At 38.3% G+C, this 27,836-nt stretch overlaps 1 protein-coding gene across 9 annotated transcripts in view; it reads right to left on the bottom strand.

Annotated features, from left to right (window-relative positions):
* Positions 1-410: 410 nt before the first annotated feature.
* Positions 411-27,836, bottom strand: part of LOC111322421 (uncharacterized) — a 28,495-nt gene continuing 1,069 nt past the window's right edge. Inside the window, exons 1-9 of one of the 9 annotated variants that reach the window (XM_022925503.2) lie at positions 23,731-23,827; positions 19,686-19,771; positions 13,051-13,164; positions 11,079-11,117; positions 10,702-10,944; positions 6,506-6,745; positions 5,915-5,974; positions 2,650-5,427; positions 411-1,075 (exon numbers count right to left, since the gene is read on the bottom strand). In XM_022925503.2, the coding sequence (XP_022781238.2) occupies positions 5,916-5,974; positions 6,506-6,745; positions 10,702-10,944; positions 11,079-11,117; positions 13,051-13,111 (642 nt within the window). In that variant the 5' untranslated portion in view covers positions 13,112-13,164; positions 19,686-19,771; positions 23,731-23,827 and the 3' untranslated portion in view covers positions 411-1,075; positions 2,650-5,427; position 5,915. Of the gene's footprint in view, positions 1,076-2,649; positions 5,428-5,914; positions 5,975-6,505; positions 6,746-10,701; positions 10,945-11,078; positions 11,118-13,050; positions 13,165-13,332; positions 13,657-18,310; positions 18,590-19,685; positions 19,837-23,730; positions 23,860-27,836 lie in introns of those variants that run through there. The other 8 variants (XM_022925504.2, XM_022925502.2, XM_088732503.1 and 5 more) reach the window with 8 other exon arrangements.

The following is a 27,836-nucleotide window of genomic DNA, read 5'->3' as shown; positions in this document are numbered from 1 at the left end:
ACCATCACTAAGGCTAGGGACTTAAGTTGTTTACCCTCTCCATTCAAGATGGATACATTCTTGATCTTTCCTTTCTGATCTCAACACTTTAACCGCTAAGACTAGCTAGCAAGCATCAGGAGAATAAAGGAAATAATCACCAATAAAAGAATCTCTTGATTGTTAACAAATTCTTCTTGACAGCTGTCTTAGGAAATGTTTGGTGAAAGGTATTGAGAATATGCATACTGATATTACGGTGCAAAGGGATAATATAATATGTAGCTGTTATGCAGAGATTATGAAGAGATGATTGTTACGGAGCTATTGTGCGAGATCTGGACGAACCGATTGAAGTTTACGAAGTCCAAATCTTAGCACGTTGCTCAATTACTTTGGTAAGCTAAATCTCAAGAGCCACAAAACACTGCTCTTGACACCAGTCTAGTCATTTAATGATATCAGGTTTGTTATACATAAATACAAGTTAAAATCAACAACAACAAAAAGAACTAGCCCAATCCATTTTTCAGCAGTTTTACAATAAAAGTAACAGTAAATTAAAGTAAAGATATTTTTCAAATGAAAAGTTTCAGAAAAATATCACTGGAGTGGTTAAAAGTACCCAAGCTTTTCCTCGCTAATTCTATTTTCAAAAAGGAACATAATGATATTTCCCCTCGCGAGAGATTATTTCATATCCATCAGCCGCAAAAGCTCGTACGGGTCCATATACTGCTTTGGTTCGGGCTTCGGTTCGCGCCGGCTGATCACCGGTGCGTTAATTTCACTACAGGCCTTGATGGTTCTACCCTGATACGAAAAGCCTGGCCATGTAAGCTTATCATCTTCTGCACCATTCATACAGAGCGTCTGCTTGTCATATGTTCTATGGCAGTGCTCAGATCTCAGGCATGCTTCTGTACACTGCCTTATACAAAACTTGTATGCCAGATTAATTTCCTGTGCCTCGTCAAACTCGACCATGCTAAATCGTGTGCGGCCATTGCTGTACACGACCAGCGAAAACAGCAGCAAGAAAATGATCCAAGACTTCATCGGGGAATTCTGTTTGGCACTGTTCCGGAGACTGTCCCTAGGGTAATAAGGCCAAAGCATTGCTCAGCAAATCTCACTTTCTATAACTTTACCTCATCCCATAATTGAGAGCCACTTTACTCTCAGAGAAAAGAGTGTCTCATTGATCCTTTGATTTTTGAAGCAAAATATATTTCGAGGAGGTGACTTTAAAGAAAGCAAAATCAGATGTTTTTCTCGTTTTCCCTTAAATTCTGACTCTCGCGGAGACCATTTTAATTTTTTTTCCATCCAACCCTAAGCAAGTCGTATCGAGAAACGGCTATTTTGTTATCAGCACGATTTTAGCCAATCATAATTATTTTTGATCTTATAATATTGATTTAAGGTGAACGCTTAAAAAAAGCCTGGTATCGGAGAATTAGGTATTTTTCGTATACAAAACAGTCCTAAACAGCGTAAAATAACAATTTTGGGACAGTGATTATTGACCACATTTCCTTTTTCGCAACACTGATAAATGCCATATTTTTATTAGGGCCCCCAATTATGCTAATGAACAACTTGCGTGGTGTTATTACTTCAATGATTAAAAAAGTTCAGTAAGAATGAAATAAGAATTTACTCCTATATTGAATCCGTAGAAACTATCATAAAAAAGATATATAGCAACTGCTTCAGAAAACTTAAAAAGAAAAACGGTTAATTTCTACTTAGAAAACTTTCCAGAAGGCGATTCCTTAAGCTGTCTTTAAAGTTGCCATGTTTGAGTAAGTAATTCGGAAGAGAACAGGGTTTATCATCAATTTATAAGTGCAGTGTAAAAGAAATAGTATTATTCTGAAAAAAAAGAAAAAGGCCTTAGTTTTAGACCTTAGACAGTTTGAAGAGACCTAAGGTCTCGGGAAGAAGGCACTTCAAGGATATGGCTATTGCAGATTCTCTGCCCCACTTTTACAGAGCCATTAGAACACAGGGAAAAACTTCGCTCAGAGTTTTCAATTACGTTTTCTGCTTTTTGATGAAGTCGAATTAACCGGCGGAAAAAAAAATAAAAGGAGGCAAAATGTATCGTCTCTAATAAATACAAATAGGAGAGAGAAATTTTTTTTTTAATTAAAAATTGACCGACTTACAGATGCCCGGCAAAATCGACATTTTCTCTGACGTTTGAATGGTCGCAATTCCAAATGTCTTGCAAACTTGATGAAAATACGTTTTGCTGGAAAATCCATTTTGAACCCACTATTTTTGTGTTTTAATTATCATAACTTTTTTCCTTTCCAGATTTATATTTTTCTCTTATACCTTTTAAAACTCGATGAGAGAGAAATGGAACAAGCTGAGCACGCCAAACAGCAATCACAGCAAGAGCTTTTTCTCGAACTTCCTAAAACGCGTCTCTGAATCGCTTTAATTTTAAGAAGGGTAATTGTTGCCTATTGCCAATTCAAGGGGGACAAAAATTTTCCTCTTTTCCTCTTAGACATGTAACGAAACGTTTGTTAGCAAAATAGCATTATGGTAGACAATAAAAACCGTCGTAATCAGCATTTTCTTAAGGCTCTTTGAAATTCTTCAAAACATCGCTTTTTTTCTTCAATATGGTCTTTGCTCCCGTTTATTCCCTACCTGTTAAATTTAAAACTCAGCGTGAAAAGTTCCTTCCTTCCTTTCAGCACAGGTTGCCTTTAAAAACATTTCCCACTATGATAAGTAAAACGATTATCCAAGGGGAATCTTAAAGGTCTCAGAAAGAATCTAGCATCCAAGTAACGCGGTTGCTCGCTCGTCAGAATGTTTGATGAGAAAAAGATCAGTATGAATTAACATCCCAAAAATCAGGCACTTTAATTCAAGACTTTTTTTATTCAAAATTTTGAAAGCTGGAACAGTTTTTCTCCCTTACCACAAAAAATGTTGGATAATTTAGAGCTTTTGCATATTTACTTTTTTTCATGCTTTGTTTATCAATGAATTTCAATGACGCCATCAGTCCAAAAGGTGATGGTTTTTTTTTCCTATCGATTTGAAAATAAAATTTCTCCTGATTTAATAAACATAGATATTGGCGACTAAAGATTTCAGGATTAAATATTTTAGGGTTGAATTTTATTTATAATTGGAAGGATTGCCCTCGAAATTTGACACAAATCAACTTTTATTTTTAAGAAGAATAGGCGGTATAATTAATGTCCTCGCAAATGTGAGCTTTTTGTGTACACAAAGGCAAGATTAAAATAACTTTTTTTTTTTAATCACTGGGATTTAGCCTTTTATATTCCTTTGAAATGAACAACAAATGAAAACCAAAGTCAGCACACAGCCGGAACTTTGAACAGTCGCGAGGGAATCGAAGTCTAAAGTGAGTTAACAGGTTTCGGAAATTTTGTAACGTTTGGATAAATTCGCAAATCAGACTTAACACTTAGTGATGATTTTCAAAACAGAATGACGCTTAATTTCAAAAATTTATCCGAATAAATTACGTCATACGGTTGCTAAGGCAGTTACCAATTCAGTATTAACCCTGTTGGTGAAAAATGGCCTAAGGGATCAACAAGAACGCTTCAACGACTAGAGCGTATAATGTTTTGTAACTCTTTCTCAAGAAAGCGGGAAACAAACATAGCTTGAAAAGATTTTTCAGTTTTCTTCATGTGACTCATACATAGTGACCAGTCACATCTCAGGACTGTATAGTCTGTAGTGCAGGCGCCTTACTAAGGCGAGTAACGTTAAGAAGTGCGCAATCGTTTATTCAACTGGCCGTGTTTAATTTGACGTTTGAGTCGACGGTAGGGGAATGGGGCGAGAAGAAGCGAAATATTCACTGTCGGCCTCCTCCTCGGTACAAATCTCTTTCTCTTCCCAGCCTTCCATTTCCATTAAAAATCAAAGATGACAGCCATAATTATCGCTAAGAAAATACTGCGCACTCGTTCGCCAGCTGCCCTGCAGGCTATGGACCACAACAAAGCTTATTTTGTCGCTCACAGAATTCCACCCAAACGTTTCTGACACGAGACGTATGATAAAGAATATTCAAGTGAATCTACTCACTGCTTGGCCTAATTGATACGTCAAACTTTGCATCATGGGGCTGTAGTTTTTTTAGCGGCTATCACTAGTTAGACTTAATTTACAGAAAGTCCCGTTGCCTCGAGGAATTAATAATTCACTCCATAACTAAATACATGAAACTCAAGTTTCAAAACCTTTATTTAAGTTATGATAACAGTATATTCCAACCACTTGTGCTACTTTGCAGTGGGTCAAACTATATTGATGCAACGCCTAGATGACATTGCATGTTTTGGTAAAGATGCAAGTGTTTTCTAGACACTAAGTCAGTCACATTTTAGCTATGTATCATTAAATTTAAGTGTTCTAAATTGACGAGTTGAAAAACGTTTGTTCGTCAACATTTTTTTCCACATAACATACGACGATTGTAAGTGTTTTCTTTTCTCCTTCTCTCTGCGTATTTCGCGCCTGATAACACAACAGTAAGAGGTATAGGAATGTATAACTTCAAGAACAAAAACAAGTATCGATTAATGCTTTTGTTACTGAAGCTCAATCCCAATAAATGGACATTATTATTAGGATTGTTCCCTCAAAGGAATCATCTATCTACAAGATGTATAGCATACATAGACTGCCTAAGAAGAAGTAATTGGGAATGCTAAAACGCATGCATTCAGCTCAATTTTACCTAAGATATTCTAAGACTGCACTCAAATGGCAGCTTTTTACGCGAGGGGTGCCTTATGCACCCACCTCTGTGCCTTTGGGCGAGAAGGGCCATTTATCCTTGAGCTATCCTCATGATGCATAACGTAAAAGCACTTTTTAGTTCATTTGATTACGTAATGAGACTTATCACGTGTAACACAGTGTTAACGCTGACATATAAACAAACCGACGGCATCCCTTTTGATTCATTCCTTTGAGTTCTCATGAAAACGATTATAGGGCTTCTAAATAATATAGTACACCGCAACAACATGTTAAGTCCTTTTTAAATGAACTTGGAGTTACTTAAAAAAATTTCTTTTCTATCCTAAGCTAATGATTGCCTAATCTTTCAATTTTTTGGTGCAAGACAAAGCTGAATTTGTCCAAAAAATTATCATCATCTCTTTTCTTCTCAGCATCAGTCTTCGCCATGGGAGAATAAGCCAAGTGTTACATCAGAGATATTCTTTAAAGTTGATTATACGAATGTTTTCGGATATCAGGTAATCTTGCTTTGCTTCTTTAATATCGGACAGAGGCGTGCGTATGGTACCATATGAAAACGTGTCAAGAAATTATGAATTTGGCTTCGTTGCAGGGTCCTTAATTAATGGTATGGCACTAACTCTTAATCGAGTTATTGCAATGTGTATGTACTGCTCTGTGCTTCTGAAATTAAAACGAAAGAAACGCTCGAATTAGGAGATATCATATCTGGTTTGTATTTAAGGCCCGGACACCATAATTTATTGCCAAGGGGGGGAGAGGAGGGGGGTTAATATGTTGGTTGTGTTCCCCCCCTCATTGGCAGTTAATTTGTAATTTTCAGTCAATTTATATAGTCCCCCATATACTCTCTTAGCGACGACTAATCCCCCTCCATTCCTCCTAACAAACCATGTGATCCCCCCAAAGTCCTCAGCACCAACCCCTCCTGGCTGGTACCTAAACATATGTGTAAAGAGGCCTTCCTAATTGTTCAAATTTGTGATTTTAGGAGGGTCTTGATAAGCAGTCCTTTTAACTCATCTCTTACTCATGACCCAGTCGCATTTGAAGAAAAAATTAACGTTTTCTTGGCAAAATTCTCCCAAAAACCAAACCACAATTTTTCTTCCGCCTTGATTACTGTAAATTTCACGGTTCGAAGTCTTACCTCAGGTATTCCTGCTTTCAAGACGACTCAATTTATTTACCCAGACGTTTTCTACGTTTGCTAGGAGAGAACAAATTTTAAGAAACCGGGTTTATTTAATGGTGATCCAAAGTACGCCGTGCATCTCTCCATTCCGAGTATAAATAGATACCATCATGATTACATTGTTTAAGAATTTTTAACGAATTCTTTGCTGATTAGGAACCTGTCATCATTTGTGGTCGGGGGGGAGGGGGGTTTGTGGGAGGATTTCTATGTGATCACATGGTTTACAGGTCGAACACCAACAGAGTATAAATGGAGGGAAATAGCAGATAATAAGTGACCACCAATTAACTACCAATGAGGGAGGATCATGCCCTATGGGGATTCAGTTAAATTTTATCGTGACACAACCAATTCTACCGATTCTTACGGATTCTACCCCAATTCCCCCCGCTGAGAAAGATTTTAACCTGTCCCGCATCTGCAAGGAATGGCATGTCATCTGAGGGTAGAGGTAGAGCAAATGTTTCAGAGACCGGCGGATAAGCTTTAAGAGCAGAGCGATTCAGCATTTGTACACAGACATTGCTAGACTTACAGACTTACCAAAGTTCGGCATACATTTCTTTGTCTCACATGCGCATCTTCCCCTAGCGGACAATTCAGTAACGTTTTTCAATGTTTCATCAGGGCCGCACTCTGGGTCTGGTTTCTTCTTACACAACGGCGTACATCGCGTTTTCCCGTTCTTTTTGCAGCGACACTTGAGCGTGCAGTCTTTCGTAATAAAAACACGACCGCGCCTGAATCGTCGACCACCAAAGTAACAGAACTGTGGCTTGGAAACTGAAAGAAAGCATAGTTTTACTCATTGTTAGTCAGGTTTTAATGAAAGATTTCTGTTGCGTTCCCAACAGGAGGACGCTCACCGTTACTTATCGACATGCAAACTCTTCGACTCAAACCTAAACTTAAACTCCAGGTTTATATCGTTTTCCACTTTCCTTTCTGTAACACAGAACAAGAAAAGACGAGACATGATTGTGACATCTAACATGACGCACGCTTCTGATCAAACAAACACGCTTCGGATTCCCTTTGTGCATAATTATTTTATTACGCTTTTTCTCTTTGCGCCGGCAAAGACTAATTGACTAATAACCATCATTCGCAATACTCATGCTGAAAGATACCTTGCACCAAATTGCTACAATATGAGTGAACTGATAAAAAACCACATCTGGCGGGTATGGGGTTAATCAAAACAATAACAAATTCTCGAACGTGATTGGTTCTCACCAGCCCGATTGAGCACAGATCATGATCGTAATTAACCAATCGGACACCTGCCTCGCGGTCGTCCAAATTTGTTCATCACTCACTTGATTACAGACCGAATTGGACTCCACTCAGTCTTATTACCATTACTATCTTCCCTTCTTCCCCTCCCACCCCATCCCCCCCCTCCCCATTGGAAAGAGACCAGAAAGCAATGCCGCAATCCTTTCGACGCTTATTAGAAAATTACCTTATTGAGATAGTTAGTTTATTTATTTACTCTTCTAAACGAAAAAACCCAAGATTTCCTCCTTTTAAGCGTTCTCCTATTTACCAATGATCATACTTTCGAGGGTGCGGAAACCAACGTTTTGACTCGGAAGTATATTGAATTTATCCAACACAATTAGCTTTCGATGCCACTGTAGTCGTGTAAAGCAATTTGGCTTCAGTCTAGACAAGTTAAACGGCAATAGCTTTGCATCCATGCTTTTCATCATGTAGATCTTATTCTTTAACAGTAGCGTTATTAGCAAGATTAAGCAAACTACGTGTATCTTCCGCTCGAGTTTGGCAAATCCTTCGGTGCCACTCTTAGTTCTTGATTTGGATCATGGCACAGCCCTTTGGAGCCTGATGAATGCAGCTTATTGCGAGGAATTTTGATAAAGATAGATAATTCTTATCAGTTTGTGCAACGGAAGGCTTTATTAGTATCATAATTTTTTTCGGTGAGAAATACGATAGATTCCGAATTGCGTAAGGATCATGTTGCTTCACCATTTAGTTTTGTGATAAAGAAATATTGAGTATCTGCTTCCTCTCAAAGAGGAGTTCGTTTAGAGAAGCTTCTAGATCATCTTTCTTGTTTACGAATATAATTTTCTTATCGATTCTCATTTAAATTGGGAAATAAAAGTCAGTTTTACGAACGTGATCCAGAGGCCAAAAAGAGTGACGCCGAAAGGCAATGTCATCCTATCCAGTTGATCCGCCAGTTAATCTTTTTATCTTTTAGTCGTGTTTACCATTTCACACGAATACACCGCTACACGCATCAGGACGCTTTTTGCTAAGCTAAACGTTTTCTTAAAAGAACTGAAAAAATAAAGCCGAATAAGAAGACACTAGATGAGTAAAAAATTGCCGCAAATTTGTGTTGGACTCTCCTGATCACGCGTCCTAACAAGACCACATTTGAATTGCGAGACCTATGTTCTGGGTAAAGCTGCACTCTACTGGTCCCTTACACCGCCTACTAAGGGAACTCGAAGTCAGACCACCACTCAACAATGAACGCTATCGCGTGAAGTCTGAAATACACGCGCACCGTAATAGCTCCCACTATAATCCCATTTTTTCAAATCACTGTTAATCCTTTTTGCGTTGTTTGCATGAGGGTCAAATCGTTGCGTGCGTCCAGCTACAGGAGTCAATCACGGGAAGATACAAGAGAGAAAAACAAAAAGATCAAGAAAGTCACGGGAAAAAAAAAAACAATGGGAGAGGTTACAGATTAAAAAAAGTTCAGCAATCTTGCAAAATATTTTTAAAATTTGTTTTCCCACCACAAGCAAAATGTCTATTCCAATAGTTAAACACCTTTAGAGGAAATCTCAGAGTTTCTTTCTCCTCCTCAAAATGCTGAAATGAGGCTGCATGCTATCAAATCGCCGGGGTTAAGTTTCTGATTGTTTTTCCACATCCCTAGAATGATTTATGACCAAGTTAATTCCATGATCTACGAGAAGTGTTTTGCAAAATCCTAAGACTAATTTATGACCAAGTTAATTCCATGACCTACGAGAAATTACACACCTAAGATTGATTGATGTGTTTTGCAGCAATAGGCATCAGCTTAAATGGATTCGATTCCAACAAATCTTAAACGTACTAATGTTGTACAGTAGACACAATCTCCCTTAACTGGTAATCATTCGTAAACTAGTTAATTAGCCGCCTGGTAGATTTGATGCCCTTGAAAAACAAGGGTTTTAACAACAACATAATTTTATCGGTCAGCGAAATAAGAAACAAGTTGACGATTGCATGAAAATAATCTTTCGTCGATATTTCTCGATGTTACGCTGATTTCCTCTTCCAGGCCTTCGGTTTTTGGAATGAAATAACCTCAAATTTATCCCAGGTGACGATTTTTGACCGACCAGGATAGAGGAATATAATTAGCTCGTAGATGATCACGTTATGTTTAATTGGAAACCTAAGATATCAAAACAAATCTTAGATTAGAAAGATGGAGAACTTCTGCTCAGTTGTGGAATAAAGAGGCGATGTTTTTTGTTTCTCTCGAGTTGGTCACAAAGAAAAAAACCTGAGTCATTCAAATGCAATAATTCTTCAAACCTTCGGATCGCGCGGTGCGATGTTTGAGGTTAAAATCTTCGTGGGGAATCAGATTTTTGTGTCCCCCACTCCTCCTGGTGCGAGGAAACGAATAAAAACATTTAGATTAAGTAAATGTCCGAAACAGTTTAACCTTAAAATCGTCGTAGTTTTCCGGCTGTCTGACTGAACGCAGGATTTTTTTGACAGGTAACAGTTAACTTGGTCCTGGTTGCTTTGTTACATCAAAGTCACTTATGTATGTGTCTGCGTTGGTTGGTTATTTAAGTTCTTGACGAACATATCTTAACAAAAGAAAAGGGGATAAAAAAATGGGGTCTTTTCCGCCAAAAAAACGCATCTCAAATCTAAGCTCTCGTCATACATAAATAAACGACTGGGAAAGAATTTATTACATGCAAGCACCTAGCGTTTTGTTTTCATGCGATGTGAAGCGTTCATTTTAAAACGTGCTCACAAAAGGCTCTTGAAAATAATATTTCCTGCTTTCTAATTGGCGATAGAATTACCACACTCACTCGCTTTGCGGCTTCTTAAGTCAAGGACACTTTGAAGAGGATTAAACTGGAAATAGAGTATCCGAAAAAAAAAAACCGACTGTATTACTGTACGTATCCCATGTCAGCCAGAAATTACAGTTTGTAACCGTGTTAAAACCCAGAGCACTTAGTTCATAAGTGGATAAAATGGGCGCTGCCCGAGTTTGGATTCTGAGGGCTACTATGCAAGACTTTCGCTGAAACGTTATCACCTTCACGACAGTTTACTTTGTATCATATAGCGAAAGCTCTTAGAGATTAAAAACTAATTTATGCCTCACATATTGTGAGCCTGATAACAAAGAGTACCGCAGAACATTAAAAACACGCAAACAGAAGAGAAAAAAAGGAGGCGAGTTTTTGAACGAGTACGAGACTGTCGCAAACACATTTGAACATATATTGAGCAGGCAAATCACAACAAACGTAAACGTGAGAAAATGGAAAAGTTGATTTCATCGTCTCGGAAAACAACTTGCTTTGTATTCAGCTTTTATCAGGAAGCGCATTAAGAGATTCGCATCGTGAAAAGCTGGTAACAAGATTGCCGTTCTTGGGAGCTCTTGAGAATAACACACACATACACAGATAGGCATCTACCCGTTATGAAACTGGCGTTACCTTTTTTCGGGATACAGAATTTCCTCCTACAAATACAGCGGCTACCTCCCGCATTGACTGGGTGTTCTTTCTCTTCCATGGTACTTCCGGGAGGACATTTAACGGGTGAAGAAGGGCAGGTTGGTATACAGCTCACCTTAGTCCAACCCATTTCTATCTCACAATAACACACAGAACAGTCGGTCGAGATAAACGTGGAGTTCACTGGGTGGGCGGTCTCCTCGAATTCACAGCTTGCTTCATCTGATGATGAAAGAAAAATTAGTGATATAGTACTAAAAAAATACTTAGTTTTACCCAATGCTTGAATGGTGTTCACTCAGAAAGGAGAAGTAGTTTACTAATTACTCGTGGTCATGATGAATTTTTTTGCTCACCTTTTGAACTTGTTCGTTGTGATACACTCTTAGCTATCACTACAAAATGAAATAACAACAAATTAATTCGAAGCGGGTTATCATTTTTTGTGATGATAATGACGATGATGCGAGTCCAAATCCCTACGCGTCGAACCCAGATTCTCAGAATACAAGTGTTAGCAATGATTAATAAAAACTAAAACGCCTCGGTTTGGCCAGTTTAATACATTTGCACAAGCCAGAACATGAATTAAATTAGCTTAACGACAGTTTGGACATTTAATTTTGCATCACCTTCGGGCGAAATTTTAACAATCAGATCATACCCCGCAGCGATTCAAGTTGCTTCAGCAAAGAGGGAGAGAGATAACATTGACTTTGTTCGGTAGAAATTTTCGAAAAGTCGTCACCCGAGAGGTATTGATTCAGTTTAATTCAACAACACATCAGCGGCTTATTTTTAGCTTTGATGAAAACAACCAGACAGAATGATTTAACGGTAAGGCTGCCTTGGAAAGTTCTTGCTTCAAGAATTAAAGTTAATTCATTATATTATTTTCATACGCAGAGCCCACGCAAAACTGTAATCATATGACTGGCAATCAAGCACCACAATTTGATCAGATTTTCCTGTAAAATGTCGGAAAGATGGAAAACTGAACGCGAACATGAAGTAAGAGTTAATGACAGCAAAAGACCTTGCAGTGATGGTACTGAACGTTTCTGTCATGACCCATGACGCATCAAAATGAATTATATGTTGAGGAATGTCGCTTGCGTTAATATTTGTCAATCTTCTATAATCAGCCTCTATTCCAACGCGAGCACCAGCACGAAATAAAAAGAAATGTTTTCCTTGAAAGATTTCAATAACCCAGACAAACAACGCACCAAATGTGCATACGAAGTGGGGGCGTGAGCCTTCTAATGTCTCAGTATAGAGTCAATTTTTTTTGTCCAAGTTGTCAGTAGAAATACAAACTTCAATCGTCCCTCTCTAGCTTTATATCACGCCGTACCAAAGGCGCTAGGAATCAACTGGCTCTACCACAGGACCTGTGCGATATCAATTACTTTCTGGCTAAGCTGATTATATGAAATGAAGAATAGTGTCGCTGGGGAAAATTCCGTGCCGTGGTTGGGAACACAGCTATCTTCTTTACGTTTCTGTTTTTCAGAAGGAGAGGTCACGACTCACACTGCGCAGCTGAGTGGTAAAACACTCTTGTTTTAATAACACAGGATGGCTTATAAAATCAATAACAATGAATTTGAACAATTTCAGAGCTGGCGATCCTAATCTGTTGTTTTTATCTTGCAGTCGTTGTCACAAACAATACCTTTGCCTGGTCGCAGTATCTAAAGAAGGTTAAGGTTGAACTCTAGGAAGCTCCCATATCCTTTCAGGAAAATTCGAAACTGCAACTGCGCCTTAATGATAGAAACAATCTCCGCTACGCGATGTTTTTCTAAGTCCCGATCAACATTGTTTCTCTATGTTTCCAGTCCAGACAAAGGACCACAATAACGACATTACGACATCGTTTTCTTTTTCTTTTCAGTGTAAAATTGCATTGACGATGTTGTGTACGCGTTAAGAAACTTGGCAAATGAGTGTTTAGCAGTTCGTAGAGCTCTCGTGGATTTTTTTGCATTACGGACCTTTCTTTGACAGGCGAAAGATTCTCTCGTAAATCAAAGGCGGGTTTTGTTGATAAGAATACTTGCACCTTGTCTGCTCTTTTGTAAGTATGCACTTATCACTGTCTTATGCACGTGATGATCTAAGCGTCAACAAATACATTAAGATCACTGCGATTCCCTTGTTAGCTTACACGAGGCTCAATCACTAACTGTAACACCCATCATACTTTTTCATTTGTACAATAGTAAAGAAAAGCTCGAGATCATTTTAGGAAGGATGTTGCGCAAAGGCAAAAACGAAGTGATTCTACTTCATTATAAGTCAAGAAAATGCGTTTAACCTCACCTGAACAAAGTCCTCCAAATGTTGTAAGGATGACAAGTACTTGAAAAGAAAATGAACGCATACTGCCCAATAAGTCTTTGGATTTCCAACCGTTTGATTTCCAACCTTTCCAACCTGTGTAACAAAGTGATAGCGAGTCTCAGTGGTATTTCAGTCTGCCAGAGCCACTTAAATGTTCTCGCTGTAGCACAAATGGAATTCCTGAAAGCCTTAACATTCGTTAACCACACCACCTCGACGAGCCTCACACCTTTTTTGATTGTTTTCAATGCAATTACTGACCGCAATTTTTTGTTGATCGGTTGAGGTTATCGGTGTGGCTTCACTCATCCGCTGCTGCAAAGAAATATTGGATGTACGTTTAAGCCGTTTGTAACAATATAGCAAACAGATGTGCAAGCCCCAGATGCATCACGGACAGGGCCACGTCTAGTGTTTTCGTAACCGGTTGGAACTATAGAACATATCAATTTGTTCAGTCCAATGAACTGCCGACATTCTTTAGACTAGAACCATCACAAGCATGTTAATCCATTAAACACGCCAGTTCTAATTTTTTTTTTCCCTTGGCAAGAACCTCCCTCTACAGTTTCTCGATCTCAGTTGCGTTCCAAACTATTCCGTGTCCAAAGCGTATAAGTGCTTCGCGAAACAACTTACCAAATGTTTAAAGGTCTGCCGGTCAACAACTTTTCAAATCCGTTTTAAGCATTAAACAGAGGCGATTTTTGCGATAATTTCTTGCACAAAACAGCCCACTAACAATACGCTCTGTGCGCTTAAATCCCTTTAATTTTTGGGAATCTAACTGCGACTTTCTTAGCGGTTTACGGGATGGTTTGAATTGAGCGGAAATAATTAATCGAAGGAGAAGAAACTTCCAGGTATTATACAAACTCTGCCAGCTGCCCAACAGGAACAAGAGAGCCCAGCTAGAAGAAACTTCTCTTAATGTACGTCCAATACAGATTCGCTGTTGAGTGGAAGGATTTATCCAATCAACCCTTTTTTTTAAACTTTCTTTTTAATTGAAGGAATGGTGGAATTTTCTCTTGGAATGCTATACACTGCGTCTTGAATTCTTCAGCAGGCGGAAAAACTCACAACCACAAAGATGACATTCTTGAACGGATTTTCGAGTGCTTTATGCCTAAAAAAGGGATTTGAGGATTTTGGTGGCGTTTTCTAGAGTATTTCATGTCGCCCATTCGTACCACACGCCGAGGTCGGCTGCTCAGCGCGTGAAGTGTTACTGTGTGTGTGTTTAAAGGATAAAGACTACTGTACAAACACCCTATGTGGTTATAGGTCCATAGATTTCTGCCTCTTTCGATGAATTAAATGCGTAGAATTTCGTCACGAACTGTGAAAACGGCATTCGAAGCATGTCTTTGAATTTAGGAAAGCGTTATGACTTGCATCGCTTCGCTGTTTCCACCGTCCACTTTCAGTTGGACATCAAATGTAAATGAATACTGAATAGTCTTTTCAGAAATAATTGTCATTTCAACTCTTGTCGATCAAGCTTCATCACTCGATTTTCATAACTTAGAATTAACTCGGTGACTATATCAAAACGCCCCTGTCGCTATGTCGCTCAAAGTTAAATGGACCAAGTGGTCTTCAGCGAAAAAATAGCATTGTAAAGCAGTCGAGGTTGGACAATTTGGAATAACTGTTAATTGGAACAGTTTTGTTGAATATTTACAAACTATAAGGATTACCAAGAACAAAAAATGGATAAATGAGATGACGTGGAAGACCGTGTTACAGAAGTTTCCAGGGTTAAAGCGAACGAAAAAGAACAACGCTAATAAGAGTATATTGCTAAGGGATAAAAAGAAAAGTTTCCTCCGCTATAAAACCGCATTTTTTTAGCATAGCAAGTGAGTTTGTGTGCTGATGTGATCGACTGAAGTCATAGGCTTCCTATCTCTCTCTTTCAGTCACAGGTAAGAAATTTAAATCATTAGATATATCAGGATTTTATCATTGTCTTTTAAGTCTGATTCGCTCTAATTGACAATTTTCGATCGAGATGTATCAAGCGAAAATTTTTTCATAAATTTTTTGATAATGGAAAAGAACAGTCTAGCAGTTTTTTTTCTCATTTTTGAGACAAAGTAAATTGGATTGCCTCTTGATGGCGTTGGCGTGGCCAATTGCGGATTGACCTAATGGCTACATTATAATTTGGCTACTACACAAACAGTCTTCTACCAAATTTCCCACGACCGAACAAACTGATTACTGCGAAATCAGGAAACGTCATCCTCTTCAGTTGGATTGGCGGTTGCTTTACATTTCGTTTTTGTTTACCACCGTTTCAATTTCTAAATTCGAATTTTTTTTCTTTCAAGGAGTTCCAGTGTTAATAATGTGTTACTGAATGTGATAATTTGTCCTGACTTGGTCTTCAGCTCTAAAGGTAACCTTTTGGCTTCTGTTGTAGGAGACAACCTTCTGAGCAAATGATGAAAACAATATGTCTTCGTTGTCATTCCGTATCAGGACACGTTTTGGCCTTTTTCCCGCATTACTGATATTTCCGGAGATCCTGGAAACGTATAATTATGCGGTTTACAGACTGATTTCAATGGAATGTGATTAAATCCTTCTATAGGCGCGTTAACTTTCTTGAGAATTGAAAACGGGAAGGATAGAGGTAGACCGCAGACGAGAGCGAGATAAATCTTACAAGTTTCTAATACCACCAATTTTTGCAAAGAACACAGACAATTTGTGAAAAATTCGCCAGATACGTAACTAATTCCTTTCCTATTATTGGTCAAGGTAAATATCAAAGTTACTTTCTCTGCTTTTTTACTGATACTGATGTTCAATTCCATCCAGTTTTCTTCTCAACAAAAGAGTACGCAATATCCGGTCAAAAGAAAACACCTTCTAAGTGCCTTAGGCTAAGAAGTACTTTGCAGGGTTCGAAGATGTTGTTTTTGTTGCGAAACATTGCCTTAATCCTTTAATTTTCTTTACAAGTAAAGAAAGCGGAGTGTAACTATTTAAGACATACACTTAGTGACGACTCCACAGGAATTGACGCGTTACAGACATTCTTCTAACACAGTGTCGTCGTTTCCTCCAAGAGAACATCCTGTAGGACCTGTACAACATTTTCTGCGGCTAAAGAGTCAATCTATTAACAAGCTATCAAAATGCTGCGCCTTTATATAGGAATCATTTCTTTGGTGAAGCGAGCAGCGCATTGGGAGCTAAATGAAATTCACTGCCTCGCACGCAGACCAAATACAAAACATTCTGCGGCGATCCTTGAACAAACATCAACTGACTGGAACCTTGGAAATGACTGGGTCAGGTTTATGGCACATCCTTGTCTTCGTTCGGATCTTTCATTACAGAGATAACGACTCCTTCGGGCGCCAAAAAATGTTTGAATCAATCTCCTCTCCTGTCATCAAGAGGGAGTTACAGGGTTCGTGCCTCCACTGTCAACGAACGCATTACAACATTCGATATCCAGCGTGTTGAGTCCATTAATTTGCGCCCTCATACAAAACAAAAAAAAAAACACGTTTACGGAAGCTTCATTGGCTCTTTAACCAGCTCTGAAAAACCAACGAGATTCAACAGTAACATTCGTGTCTTGGACACACGAAGGCACCCCTATTGCATTAATTAAAGGAAGGTGTATATGAATGATAAAAGTTCGATCATCTGATTGCTTTCTCGAAGTGCATGTAAGGTACACCAACGATAAGAAAACATTTATCAACAATTAATTTCAACACGCTGTAAACTCGATTACTGAGATCTGGTCTCTAAGAGCAAGTTACAACCTTATGTTAAAAAATATTTTGGGACATAAAATGAAATATACATATTTATTTTGCTTATTTTAATCGATGCATCTTAAATTATAGTACTTCTTATAAATCTCTACACAATTTCGAGAGAATGTCGATTGTGGATGAATCAAATCGGAGCATTAAGTGATATCTTGACTATTTCAGTAATTTTTAATTAATTTAGAAATTGGTTCACAGTATTCTGTGTCTCTAATCTGAAAACATTTCAAGTTATGACATAAGTGATTGTCCTAACGTTTTACAGTTTTATGTCTACAGACCTTATTTGTTATGTAATGAGTTAACTTGCGTGAACTGATGCGCCTTCATCACTTTAAGTGAAAAGGAATTCTACGCTATGTCCAGGCTTTGTTAGTCCCGATTCTTACCGCGGATGCGATAGCTGTAAAATGTGACGCTCATTCCGAAAAAAATAATAATAGCAAAAATAACAGCTTTAAAACAACCAACTTCGTCGCAAGCTACAACATTGGCTTTAGTCGGTTCCCCACTGTGAAAATGTTGTATTTGTGCGTGCCACGACAGATTTACGGAAATTCTACAACTTACAGGAATTGTCATCATGTCTTTTCGACCGGAAGGCTCAAAAGCTCCACACTTTTGACTTGCGCTCATTTCACTTTCATACTGCCTGGTTCGACTCCCTCCGAGTAGGCAATTCTTGATAACTAACTAGGCCTTTTAGAGATACTTTCTAAAATGGCTTGTGCAGGTTAACTCCACAAACAAGCAGTCTTACGTAAGCCATATTACAGCTCATGAAAGTTTCCTGTTTACCATTTGAAGGAAAAGCATTGGAGCAGCAAGGCGCCACAGTTTCATAACACTGGGAAATAAACATCCTATCATTCGAGAACCCGACTTCTGGAATACCCAACTTTTCGTATTATGCAATGTTTGACATTCGTTGACTGTTTACATAAGATTTTCTTTAATTCCAAAATCTGACGACCATTTAAAGCCATTTAGGGGGACCCGCATCATGGCAATTTATCAAATGAAAGAAACACTACACTTGTTTGTACACGCAAACAATCGAGTTTGAGCTATGTACGTGACTTATGAACTACGTTGTCTTCCAAATGACAAAAGTGGAATAACATTAAAGTTATTTCAGCAGGATTATTAAAAGACTATTCTAAATACGACTGAAAAAAACTCCGTCTTTAACAATGAATAATTTCGCAAAGTTTCTCGATATCCGTTAAGTAAAACAAGGGCGCTTAATAGCCATTGCATTAAGTGCTTCATATTTAAGATTTGACAAAGACATTTGGTCATCAGATGTTCGCAGCGAAGGCTAAACGCCATGCACTTAAAAACGTAAAAGTTTAATCAAGATTTGAAGACAAAGATTTGTGCATGAATCGTGCAAAATTGCGGTAACAATCGGCTCACGCATGGCACTGGCTTACCTTAAATGTGACACTCAGAGTTGTATTGCGGCGTAGAGAACGTGAGGGCTGTGAACAAACTGCCTCGTTAAATCAACAAACCTAACCATATATCTCTTTCGTGATCTAAATTCCCTGGGAAAAGGATATCAAATTACCTAAGGTGCTTGTGTGAAGTAATACTTTCAATCAACAGCTGATGAAGCAACGGCTAGAGAAAATGCGATTTGTGGCAGAATTTCACCACTGATAAAACTCAATTAGCAGCTCAGATTGTTCATTTTGTCATTGATGGAAACGGTATTCAATGGAATGCCGCTTCGTTCAAACAACAGCAGGACCCCAGGAGAATCGTGTAAAAATATCAGAATTGGGAAAGGTTAGAATGCAGCGTCTCCTCATTTCCTGTTAAAGGATGTGCAGCTTTTCGTCAACCCCATCTCAGTGCTGTGACAATTTAACCATTTTTCATCGAATGCATTGACCACGCGCGGGATGTCAACAGCGAAACAGGAAGACTACTCACCAGGTGTACACGCCCCTTTCACAACCTCACCAACTTGACCTGACACCTGAGGGTGGATCCGGAGGCGGGGGGAGACTCTTTCAAAACAATTTTGTATGGGATGCTACGCTCCGGGATTTAAACGTCAGACACCACTACGAACGCGAAATGAATCCCCCCCCTTTCATTTGACTCATAGAATACAGGCGCTACATACACTTTTCATTATGATGTATACCTTGGTAAAGAAAAAGAAGATACAAAAATATGTCTCAGTTCATGACTGGGACACTTTAAATGACTTTTCTTCTCTATCAGCCTCGACGAAGACACATATAAGCCGTTTGTGTCATTTTCAATCATACACTGATTTTATTCTCTCTCTTTGGTACCACAAGACATTTAAAGCCTTTCTTTTTAGTACATTTTGACGAATAAAAGGACTATCTTCTAAGCCGAACAACCACCATATCACCATTATCATAGCTACCCCCTGAAACTTGACGTTAATACAACATAAACATATCTATGGATTATGCCCTCTTGATTTGAGAGTCTTAACTACTGACTCTGATCCAAGGGCGTGAAACATGAATAAGGGAACAAATATTCTTGCAATTCTTAGACATCAAACCTGATAGAATTCACTGTGAAAGACACGATTCCATCATTAAATGTGACCGTGCCGAAAAGCTTACGGTTTAAAGACTTTAAAGTTTGTTTTCTCAAGATGGCAGCTAATATGCATCGATCTCTCCTCTTGCTTTAAAGTACGCAAATTTGATTTATAAAGAGACTGTTTTCCTCTCTGTTGCTTGTTTCATAGTATTGGCCATTAGGAGCTATCAACAAACCATTAATTTACGAATTTTTTGAAGCTTTGCTGCTCACCTTTCTCGGATGTCAGGCTGAGGACCGAATGAGCTCTTGGAAGATTTATTTCATCGCCAGCACAGTGCAGTTTCCGTCAACTTCCACTTCGGAAAAGGATAAAAAGTACAGCACTTCAAATGGATACTTCATCAATGTACTGCAGAAATGACTGAAACTCATTCACTCAAAGTACAAACGAAACCGGTAATTACTGTCATTATGATCAAAACATCCCGTGCCAATGGTGACTGACCTTTCACACTGAAGAAAGGAAGCCTTCGTCACTAAATTGCGATTGCTTGCGTACGCGTACGTGAAGAAATGATCAAACTTTATTTACGCCTAGAGGGATTAAAATGCTGCCCTTCTGCGCAGCGCTTGAGGAAGGTGACGACACAAATTTGATTCACGGTTGTTTGGCAGAAAAAGTGAGTTTCACGCTCCAATTGGTTAAACGTGTTCTTTGTCGGTACAGTTCATAAGTCTTTGATTGATTGTTGCTTTGAACATGCAACCATTTTTAAAATCGAACCGTGGACAAATATCAACAGATAATAACACTTCTAATGCTTTTTGGTTGAATTCGCTGTTCTGTTCCCAGACGAGCTGATTCTTATCTCCAGACAAAGACAAAAGCTCTTTACAAAAATAATAACCACAAAAAACACACTGGTCTCAAAATAGTCCTTATCTACGCATGCTCAATTGTTTAGCTTTTGCTACACGTGATCCGGTGTTTGCGTGGCATCCACGTGCAACAATAACCTAAAATTTTTATCACTTTTTTTGTTTTGTTTTTTCGATGTTTTTTTGTGAAATTGTTCAGTTTACAAAAATGATTTGACTGTATACTTGCAGATCATTATGTTATGCTCGTTGATATTTTTCAAATTCAATCAAAAAAGGACGTCTTCCGAAATTAACTACTGGTCATCTGGACACAAGGGACTTGGAGAAATCGGAAAATATATTTTGCATTTTAAGGTTAAAAAGTGTCATCAGATATTTTGAACCGATGTTAACGAAAACTTTCGCATTAGCACTATACAACAGACTCATGAAATGTCATGTTATGTTCTGCTTCATCTACCTGCTGTCAGAGCGGAAATCGCAATGAGATCTTTCTATTACCACGCATGCATTCATTTTGAAGGATTTCTTTTACATGATGATAAATCGCGTAAACATAAATTTTATATGGCTTTTATGTAAGAGCATTAATTGAAAGTAACTTTCTCCTTGAGGCACCCTATTGATAGCATGTTGCTTTCAAGCTCCTGAAAGAACTAGCCTGGGCCTGGGCCTGAGCGTAAGACCGACTGAAATTTCCATAATCTCTTCCACATTAAGAGCTAACAGTAAGACGGAAGGAATTTATGAGTTAAGGAATAGATGGAGGAAGGAAAACTACCATTTATCTGAGGAGATGGCAGTTAAATGGATAATAAATCGTGTCAAATCAACAACAATCCCATTTTACAATTTTCCTCTCATCAAACCGCCTTTCTGCTCGAAAATGTGTTGATATTCAGAGTAAGGAGAAATGCGTTTTAAGTCCCTCCTGGGACTGAAAAGATTAGTAAGAAAGACTCAGACTAGACCTTGCACCTTTAATCCGGGCTAAATCAAATATCCAAAGAGTTATGGCAGAAACAACGCGGAATTTCCATGGCAACAAGATCTGAACGCTGAAAACTCAATGTTTCCACGAGGGAACATGCAATGGCGTTATAGATTTCGTTATGAATTTTTAACATAGGTTCATATATCCTTCTACATTCTTCAACATAGGCACGATGGCGATAACAAGAAAAATAAAAAAAATTAAAAAAAAAAAAAACAGAAGAATTGCTGGCTCACTCGCGGTCTGACTGTATGAAAGAACACTATAAGAAACGTCTGGCGTCTGAAAAAATGGAGAATTCGCAACTGTTCAAGTTCTGTTTTTCCCTAGATGTCGTAAAGGAATAGAGAACATGTTCTTGTCAACAGTGTCCCCTAATTAGCTTTTGATGACCAACCATATGGCCAGAACGTGGATTTCCTAAATGCCGCTCAGACAAAGCCCACGAGCCGGCTGTGATAATCGGTGGGTTCAAAGTGAAATCTATATTTGCTCCGCTCCGCATCCTTCTCGTTCCGATTGATGAGGGGGGTAAATCGCTTTCTAAGTAAGAATTAAGAGTCAAAAATAAACTGCCATCACACTTCCATCTTAGCAAATTGGGATGCCAGTCACTCTAGCCGACAGAAGTATATATCATATCTCGATAGTTTTCCCTGATCTCAGGGTTTACTGTAATAAAATAAAAGGACAGGAGGCAATAAAGGAGTTAACTGTTCTATCAAGACAGTTCCGCTCATAATGACGCAATGGAACTACTGGAAAACACTTCAGGTCTTAAATCGTGCCAATGAAATTTCATGTGAAGAGAGACATTCTCTGATGTAGGTACTCTGACTGTTAATAAAATATTGGTGTGTAAAAAAGATCCCAAATATTTACAGAAGAAGAAAAAGTTTTCAATAGCCTGTTACCTGGTAAGCTCAAGCTCGTCCGTAATGAAGAGAGGTATTTGGCGTCATTCGGAAAAACAGAATGATTAAGTTGGAAAACTTTTTGTACCACTCGATGAAATCATTAAATCATATTGGAGTGCAGCACTCGACGGACAACATAAGCTGGCTTCAGAAAGCTACAGTTTAAGCGACAGTTACAGTAAAATACAATGCAGTCAATTCATTAAAATCCGCGGCTATTACCTGTAATGAAAAACACTTCAGCAAATTCGATTGTTGATGCTTTTAGTGGAAAAGGGTGGAAGGATTGTCAGAATTGCTATATCATTTTAAGCAGATATCAAGTGACATTGATTTTTAAGAGCAAAACAAAATTACCAGAATTCTTTTCAATTGCGGGCCCTGTAACTCGAGAACTAATAATGCACAAATAATCATCATTTGTTTATGTTTGTTTTGAACATCCATTACCACAAAGAGTCTCAGTGGAACATGTCCAGATAACAGACAAAGATATATGAACATGAACCAACAGACACCAACACCATCACTCTCTCCAACAAAACTAAATTGTTGGAGTAACAACCTTAACCGCATTGCAACATATTACCACGATTGGATCATTTCGATACACTCGATAGCTGAAGCTCACTAATACCAATTAATGAAAATTGTTGGGAGTAAAGATTTTATCTGTTGTTTGTCACAAACTATGGGATGCAACGGGCTCATGAATGCTCGTTGTTCATTTAGATGTCAAACGCCCTTAATTTAATTTCATCAGCTTAGCCTTTTTGCAATCGAGAAGCTGGAAAAACAGTTAGTAAATGCCCAAAATACTAGGTAACATAATTGAAAATCGATTGAGGCACTCACAAATAGGAGTGTTGAAAACCGCTTAGGGGTTATTCTCACGCTTTTATTAATCTAGAACTTTCTGCGAGCATTGATCAACTTTTCGATGATTCTCATTTCGTGAAAATTTGCAAAAAATGTTAACCTTGACAAATTACTTATACCCACTTGGAATTTATCATCGCAAATGCTGAGGTAATCTTATCTGGGTTTTCTTTTCGATTTGCCAACACAGTTTAGAAGCTAGAATCAACAGATTACCTCCTTTATAAAATCATATCGTCAATTCCTTGCAATTGATCGAAAGAGAGATGTGTTTGTAGTGTTGTATTTGAAATAGGGTTAATCTTTGTTTGCGTGCCCATGGGTTCATTGGTTGTGCATTTTTGGGAGAGCAAAATGCCGTTAGTGTCATTTCATTTACCTCAGACAGTTCTAGCTCATGAGCACATCAATCTAATTAATATTCGATTACAGCTACTGTCGAGAGAGCGTTGATAGAATTATGCAAATTGTTACAAAGCGCAAATTGTTAAACCGCTGGACGGGAAAAGTTTAGGAGGATAGTAAATAACTGGTATGAAGTCAGATGAATATGGCTTACGTTCGCTGAAAAGTTTTGGCTTGCTAAGCTGATAAATATCGCTATAAAGTTTCCAGCGCTGAATAAAAACTCTCGAGTAATTACCTTTCTTAATCTCTTTGTCTCTTTTCGTCTGAGGTGAACTTTAGAGAAGAAGAAGAAGCTAGAATCAAAGTACGTATTAACGCCTGTCAGTTGAAGTTCCTAGAGTTTTATGAACTGTTCACTAGAATGAAGACCTCTTAAATGGTAGGCTAGGTCGAGAATATAAGGAGATTTTGACCTGGGTGGAGCTAAGATACTTTTTCAGGATTAAACTATAAAATCGTCACTTACGAATTTAATTCTCTACAAAACGTCAGCTGGTAATTAGAACAACACACACAGAGGTAAGCAAATCTTCTGGCTTACGTAAGGATTTAACCAATGGACAGATTTCTCAATCCGCTTATATCGGCAATCGACGAGTTCCTGCTTTGCGTATCGTGCTAAATGGCATAATGCCTAAATATTATTCTTGATTGCTATCGTATAAGCTGGGGAACTGTAATTAGCTTAGTCTGTATTGAGTATTATGCGGTATTTATACAAGCGGACTCGGAACTGTTTACCGACAAATAACGTCGTACTTTTTGTAATGATCACGGATGGTATTCCATTATTTCTATTAGGAAAAGCCCGACTCGGTCACAACATGCTTGAAAAACGGATGAATTCGTAAAAGAATTTAACCCAAATGAGAAGATGCCAAATTTCAGTTTCTGATCGAACAAACTGTTTTTCGAAAACAACGAACAACAAATCCTGTGAAATAATCCCATGTACAAAATGATGATAGCAGCAGTAAAGTGATCGTTAATTTGACCTAAGCTGATTCCGCATTTTCGGTCAACTTATCGATCAATTCGGCGTATATTTTCTCTCCTTATTTGTTTAGGTATTTCTTCGTGCGCAACAACCAAAATCAAATCGTTTTAAGCTTTTTTGTGTGTATTTTAATCATAGTTTGGTTTGAACGTACGCGTTACTGGTGCTTTTAAAAGGAATGAAGAAGAAAAACAAGGATTTACGATATCTGCTTCTGAGGTCATTGGAAAAATATGTCAACTGCTTCCGGGTAAAGCAAAAAATTCTGGCTTCAGAAACGGTCGACCTCACCATTTTTGCGGTCTGTTTTATTCTTTTGCGGCCTAGATCAGTGTTAAGTCGAAGTTACTTGGCCTAAAGATTAAAAGCAATTAAAATATTATCAGCTTAGCTTTATGTAAGGCTTTTAATCCCTTTCTCGACTTTGAATATCAAACATTCCTCCCGTATAAGTGAAGTTAGTTTCAAATATTTGTGTAGGAAATTCTGTTCTGTCAAAACTGCCGCATCAGAGTAAAGAATTTGATCATCGCACCCTTAATTATTTACAAAAATTGGCAGTGAGTGATGCGTATAAACTCGATGAAATGACCATTTTCAAGATAAGCATCAGACACAGGAAATACTTATAGTTAAGAGTTTTCTGTGCACCAGCTAGAGGTTAACGCATATCTCGAGCCACTCCCTCTTAACAAGATGCTGAAAGCTCAATTTTTTCGTTCCTCCTTTGTCCACGAATAAATTACAACCCCCTCACTTGCGTGAAAATGGGTCTCCACCATTTGTACCCCCTGTGATGTCTAAGTTGCTGGTTCGATCAAAAGTAGGGCGGGGGCAAAATGACCAAACTATATTTTCATAATTCTTTGTGCGATCGGTGGTTACATGGTTTTTGCCTATTTACTTTTAACTGTTGTTGCCGGTAACGATATCATTTTAACAATATTGTTTTAAGCACATTTTCTCTCATATTTGAGATCCGTGACCTTCACTATAACAAGTCCAACAATTACAACAAAACAAACAAACAAAATAAGAACCAAATTTATCCTCTTAAAAAAACGTGTGGGACCTCCCTGAGCCGACCGAACACTGTGATCAACAAATACTCAGAGCATGAGCTCGCGGCGCCACTGGGCCTAAGTAGATAAATCAAATTAATTCAAAATCTCTGAAGGATCCTGAGGTCATGTGAAAGAAATCGTGATGTTCGTGAAACATTCAAGGCGATTTCGTTCTCGCTTTGTAGTTGTAGGTTACAACTTGGTGGCATAATCTCGAATATTTTTAAAACATCGAGTTTGTAGCGGGTTGAACTACATAACGGTTGATCTTTAGTTTAGTAGCGGAATAGGCGAAGTCTAATGTGCAATATCAACCCATATAATTAGGTTAAATTTTCATTGAAGCTGGGCTGTTAATTAAGACGACCTGCCTCTAATTTAGCCGAGCTTACCGCCGGCGGTTTTGTTTATGGAAGGCAACAAACCGGCATAACTACCTGTGTAATAGCAAACATATAATTTGATTTTTCAATTAAGAAAGTTAGGTCGTCAATCTATTATCCACTTTACGAGACATTCATGGAGGCCTTATAAGTCTGATGTATGCATTAAAATTATTAGAAGTATTACCGGCATTTCAAGGGCCTTTCGTTCGATAGAGAACTAGATAACTGTCCACCAAACGTACAGTCATAGCCGGAATCGTGTGAAAAATATTCCCTTGGGTTAAAAAACGAATGAAATCCAAAAACTCTTCCCTTCCCCCCCCCCCCCCCCTCCATCCCCTCTCCTGACCCTGAACGCTTCCTTCTTGAACTCTCCAAGTTTATTTGCGAGCTTAGCAGAAACTTTTGAAAAAGGGGAAATTGACTTAAATTTTCCGTCTGTACGGAACATACGATGTCAAGCTGTGGCTTATTTCCCCTGCTCTAAATACCCTATTGTCCTCAGTCCCGGTCGATATTATTTTAAAAGATACTTCTGCATGTTGTGGATCAGTGATCTCCCTTGCTCAGACTAAGAGTTCTTCAAGTAATAAGAAGGCCTTGCATAAGCATTGTATCGTCAACAAAATTTTGTGACTTGGAACGATAATAATTGCTGAGGGTGTGTGAGTTAAGAATAAGATGAGCATCATTAGGTAAGAGTATCATTTATGGTATGATTTTCCAAATAACAACATTTTAACGTGGGGTGATTTCAACTTTCCTCAATTATATTAGCTGTCCAAGATTTAAAGCTTATCGGTTTTAAAGCCTTCATCACCAGCAACAGCATCGCCACGACTGTCATTAACATCATCATGATCATTAAACAAGAACAGGTTGTCTGAATGCTTCTCTTTTACTATAAATGAGTACTTCGCAAGGGAGAATATAGGTCGAGAACACGCTTTAAACACCTTCTTGGTGAAATTTGTGAGTCCTTTTATAATGTCAGAAACAAATTGATTTCAGTTTTATTTTGAAAGTCCCCGATCCTCCGCAAAAAGAATTTTGCAATACATTCGTGACTATCTAAAAAATTTTAAAAAATAAAAGATTTTTATCGAGCAAAACAAAGCTCTGAAGTTTATCACTTCGATTTGTGGGTCTCCACACTCGATCTGGGGCATCGAATGAGAGACACGTGCTTCTAGACATGTTTTGTAACAGAAAAAAAAAACTCGTGATCATCTTAAAACTCGCGATTCGTTTCCTATGAACGTGACCAATCTACATCATCCCCAATCGACTTTTTTCTTTTAATCGCGGTAGTAACTCTCGGATGGAGAACGTTTGACGCCTACCGCGTCAGCTTAGAAACGAGACGAAAATATCGTGAGGGACCAAAAGTTAGGATGTTTTGCACGCACACTCGTGATGCGATTAATGTCTGAATCATCACTAGTTAATGTCTAAGCCCGTCTAAAACATTATGGCCGACTTTTTAGCAACTTAAGGGAGAATTTTTTAAATAGGTTTTTTTTTTATGAGTAACTAAACAGAGTGTAAGCAGAACTTTACAGCTATTGGCAAAATGCCGCTCGCCTGTGACGGTTTCAACACTCTTGGGGAAACTTGTATGTCAATTGCAAATACCTCTTGCAATTACATTTGAAATTAATTTAGAAACGCTCTTAAGTTCCAGCTCAGATTGTGGCTTAAAGAAAGATGCTTTTGTTCTTTCACAAACGTGGGAGTAGCAAAACAAGAAAAAATATTTATTCTCTCTTGTCTGTTCAAATACAATACGACCTCGTCATTTCTGATCAGACTACCATGCAGAAACATTTCGTAGTTGAGCCTATTAAATAGAAGAGCCGATCAACTGGACCTTTGTAACTCTGTAATAGAACAT

Source organism: Stylophora pistillata, chromosome 9, assembly GCF_964205215.1.
Source record: "Stylophora pistillata chromosome 9, jaStyPist1.2, whole genome shotgun sequence".
NCBI lineage: Eukaryota > Metazoa > Cnidaria > Anthozoa > Scleractinia > Pocilloporidae > Stylophora > Stylophora pistillata.
Note: the sequence above shows the minus strand (reverse complement) of the source record. Positions and strands in the feature narration are given on the sequence as shown.